The sequence below is a fragment of the Melospiza georgiana genome, chromosome 3, assembly GCF_028018845.1.
Source record: "Melospiza georgiana isolate bMelGeo1 chromosome 3, bMelGeo1.pri, whole genome shotgun sequence".
NCBI classification, from domain to species: domain Eukaryota; kingdom Metazoa; phylum Chordata; class Aves; order Passeriformes; family Passerellidae; genus Melospiza; species Melospiza georgiana.
This window is the reverse complement of record NC_080432.1, coordinates 92,805,564-92,809,729: the sequence shown is the minus strand read 5'-3', so window position 1 is coordinate 92,809,729 and position 4,166 is coordinate 92,805,564. Positions and strand designations below refer to the sequence as shown.

The 4,166-nt window shown below is 44.0% G+C and overlaps 1 protein-coding gene across 1 annotated transcript; it reads left to right on the top strand.

Moving 5' to 3' along the window:
• The first annotated feature begins 2,327 nt into the window (after positions 1 to 2,327).
• On the top strand, positions 2,328 to 3,161 carry LOC131081077 (NADH-ubiquinone oxidoreductase chain 2-like). Its single transcript, XM_058019940.1, has one exon. The coding sequence runs from the start codon at positions 2,328 to 2,330 to the stop codon at positions 3,159 to 3,161; it is 834 nt and encodes a 277-aa protein (XP_057875923.1).
• The last annotated feature ends 1,005 nt before the right edge of the window (positions 3,162 to 4,166 follow it).

Sequence of the window (4,166 nt, the reverse complement as noted above, 5' to 3'; positions counted from 1 at the left end):
GTGACTCCATTAGCCCCATCAATACACATCCATTGGCCACGTGAGCTGCTGTGTGGTGTAGCAGCAGTCATTTCAGAGGAATCATTGACTAACTTACTGCACAGACACAGACCTGGCAATTAAATGAACTAACAGCTTCAGCTTGCTTGCCATGATCAATTCAGGCTACAATGCAGTCATGCAGGGAAAAGTCAGGGGCAGCATGACCAAGCCTAAACCACAGCTCCCATTTTGTGACAATGCCTTCCAACAGAGAGCTTTTCTGTCAAGGGCAAATTAAGCATTGTAAAAATCATTTTCATTGGTTATTCTTAAAGGTGCACTTTCCGAGGCAGGGAAAAGTATTTTGGTCAAGAGAAGTATGTAACAATTAAGTGGAGCAGCTACTTAGTGAGCTGAGGTTCCTTTGCCCTGAGCAGAGAAACTCCCTGCATCTAGAAGGGAGTCTACTGAGTAGTTGTATATAATCCATACCTGGGTCTGAGTCTTTGCTGTCTCACATAATGGGTGTTTATATCCATGCAAAGACTGAAACATGGTCGCTCTGAGCAGACTTTTACAGCCACTCTGCAGCCCACAGAGCAGCACAGTGAAAAGCTGGTTGCCACAGCCAGCACTGCAGATATTACATGCAGTAAGACTTATATTTACAGTATATTTTTCCATGCTCCTCCTAATCCAGGGTTTTTTTCCTTCATTCTGGATACAGGAATGGTTTATTTACTTTTCATATCCTTATCCTGTCTGAAAAAGGTACAACACTCCTTAAAACTGATAAAAAACTAAGTCATACTGAAGTGGTTTTGTGAAAGTTATCCAAGTTCTTCAGTACAATTGACATGTTTTCCTTTTAACATAGATATGGCAGAGTTGCATAGACTCCCTGGAGACTCCACAGTTATTTTCAGTAGCAACAAGAGCCCATCCCAAACATAACTTCCAATCTGTCATCCCTCCTTGAGTACTAAAAACAGTCTCTTCCTCTTATAACATACTGAAAATGAATCTGTATAACAAAACCACCTCCAATACTACAATACCACCTGAATTATTTTCTTAGATATGTATCCCAATGTCACAATTGCTGCCATGTAGATCAAGTCTACAAAGATTGTGCACTGCCTTTTCTCAAAACCTACCAGCATGTAGGTGTCATGAAAGTTCCACTGGGAGATACACATTTCTGCCAGGGGCAGCATATAGCATCTTGGAATTTAAAAGAACCACTAAGGAGGAGAGGATGCACACAGAGGGAAACAGAGATTTACTTCAAGCTAGAAAGTCTGGGGAGTCCCCTCCAAAAAAACTAATTTTTAAAATAAAGCGCCAACTCAGTAGTAGTTCTACGTAACAGCAAAAGTCAAAAGTAAACTTCTGCCAAAGTTTACTTGGCAAAACATTTTTTTTGCCAGAAAGTTTTTTGAAAGTGATTCATATTTTTACAGGCAAGTAATTAAGAGCATTTCCCACCATTAGTCTTTTAAGCCATCAGTATAGATATAGGATCTCTACATTTTTTGTAAAGTTATGTTTATTGTGGAAGCAATAGCTTTGATTTTATGACAGTAACTGTATGTACATATTCTAATTAAAGTCTTAAACTTCAACAATACAGTTTGGATACTGTTTTCATGGTGTTCTTATTATTTCTTGTAGGACTGCAAGATTACTCTATAGAAAAGAAAACAATTAAAATTGTTTGATTGTGATCAGTCATTCGAGCAAATGCATCATTTATAAACCATATTCACATTTCTCATGCTCCAAGTTTATGTAACAGTGTGCTCCCTCTTTCCAAAAATCTGCAAGCAAGGTCTGAAAAAATTTTCTCCTACTAGGAACAGAATGCTATCCACCTACATACTAGAACCTTTTAAAAGTATTTGCAGAAGGAGATGGGTCTTGGGATAAAACATGAGACATGAAAGGCCCAAAGACTGCATGCAGTTCTCTTGTGAAACACAAGCCATGACTAGTACTTAGCATGCCAATTTGCTACGTGGGCCTACCCCTTTACCTGAGGCCCTCCCAGAAATGTGCCTGAACACTAAGGGTCACTAGGATAAAGTGAACATGGAGGTATACCAGCCCTCTCATTTCCTAGTACTCAGAAAAGCAGGAATAGAAGCCACACTAGAGGAATCAAAACCCTCCATATTTCCTTTATATTACTTTCTAGTAGGGTCAGCTAAACAAGCTATCAGGCCCGTACCCCAAAAATGATGGTTCAAATCCTTCCCCTGCTAATGAACCCCCAGGCAAAACTAATCTTCATCACTAGCTTACTCATAGGAACAACCATTACTATCTCAAGTAACCACTGAATTATGGCCTGGACCGGCCTTGAAATCAATACACTCGCCATCCTGCCATTAATCTCAAAATCCCACCACCCACGAGCCATTGAAGCCGCCACTAAGTACTTCCTAACCCAAAACTCTGGCAGCACAGGCAGCCCTTCAGCATTGCCCGGCAGTCCGACCTGTGCTGGTCCCGCAGCGCAGCAGCATCTCGGGGGCGCTCCCCGAGCCCGCAGGGCCGGGCGGGCCCTGGCTCTGACACCCCCGGCACCGGCCCTTGCCCTGCTCCTCGCCTCTCAGCCCGGTGCTCTGACACCCCCGGCACCGGCCCTTGCCCTGCTCCTCGCCTCTCAGCCCATGGCTCTGACACCCCCGGCACCGGCCCTTGCCCTGCTCCTCGCCTCTCAGCCCGGTGCTCTGACACCCCTGGCCCTTGCCCTGCTCCTCGCCTCTCAGCCCATGGCTCTGACACCCCCGGCACCGGCCCTTGCCCTGCTCCTCGCCTCTCAGCCCGGTGCTCTGACACCCCTGGCACCGGCCCTTGCCCTGCTCCTCGCCTCTCAGCCCATGGCTCTGACACCCCTGGTACCGGCCCTTGCCCTGCTCCTCGCCTCTCAGCCCGGTGCTCTGACACCCCCGGCACCGGCCCTTGCCCTGCTCCTCGCCTCTCAGCCCATGGCTCTGACACCCCTGGTACCGGCCCTTGCCCTGCTCCTCGCCTCTCAGCCCGGTGCTCTGACAGCCCTGGCCCTTGCCCTGCTCCTCGCCTCACAGCCCCGGCGCCAGCGCCAGGGGCTGAGCAGCCACAGTTCCCAGCACAGAGGCACCGTGACAGCATCTGGAATGGAAAACGGGACCTGAAGCTTAACTTACCCTGACAGACAACAGAGACAATTAAAATCAGTGATATAATGTGTGTGCACCTATACAGAAATCGTGGAAAGGAAAACTGGCAGCGCTATCCTGCTATCTCTGCTCAAAAGAGGGCTTCTACCAACTTTTTTGGATTGTATCAGTCAAAAAGTAACAAAGACATAGTATTTTGTTATCTTAAGATATTTCTCAGTTCCATGACACGAGCATTCAAAAGATAACAACTTTGGTTTCCTATTACTATGAATGCATTAAGCACAGCATCAAAAGTATTCCTGAAACCATTTTATTTATCCTTTGGCATTGAATCTGATATGACTAGAAACAATTCAAAATTTATTAAAATAATTTTTAAGCCAAATATGATCATCATTGAAGCTCATGTAAGTGTTCATGCCCATGCACTGGAAAAACAGGAATATCATATTATATTTGTCATGATTATTGATAGTAAAACATTTTAGGACATGTTGTAAGAACAATTAAGAGTGGTAAGGAATGGTTGTATTATTAAGTTTCATCATTGGCCCAGTGGACTTAAGACAGCAAGTACACAATCTCTTTCTGGTTTTTGAATGATTATTTATATGGACTTAGCTGTCCTCTATTAAACAATGCCATATAACCACTCACCCAAAAAAACAATTGATCAGTTGAATGACATAGGAAAGTTTATCATCTGTATGCAACATTGCAGACTTTTTGTAGTTGGACTACTTTAAGTGCCATTCAGAAAAATGTGTCACCAAAGGAAATTAATTGGAATTAATTTAGCTGTCTCATTCTAGGATTGCAGCCTAATAACAAATTTTCCCTGATGTCTTCCTATTCCTATTGCTCAGTGAGGTCAGACAGGAGGTTGAAGGGGACAGGTAATCTATTTTGCAGTCAGTATTGACTTCTTGGTCTACAGTTTATCATCAGTTTTATTTCAATGGGAGTAGTGACCAAACAGAAGACACACCTAGGTGTATTACCAGCTCAAGAGACAGT

What these genes read in the sequence shown, in the direction of transcription:
- LOC131081077 (XM_058019940.1), top strand. Translation starts at nt 2,328, where the DNA reads ATGGCCTGGACCGGCCTTGAAATCAATACACTCGCCATCCTGCCATTA.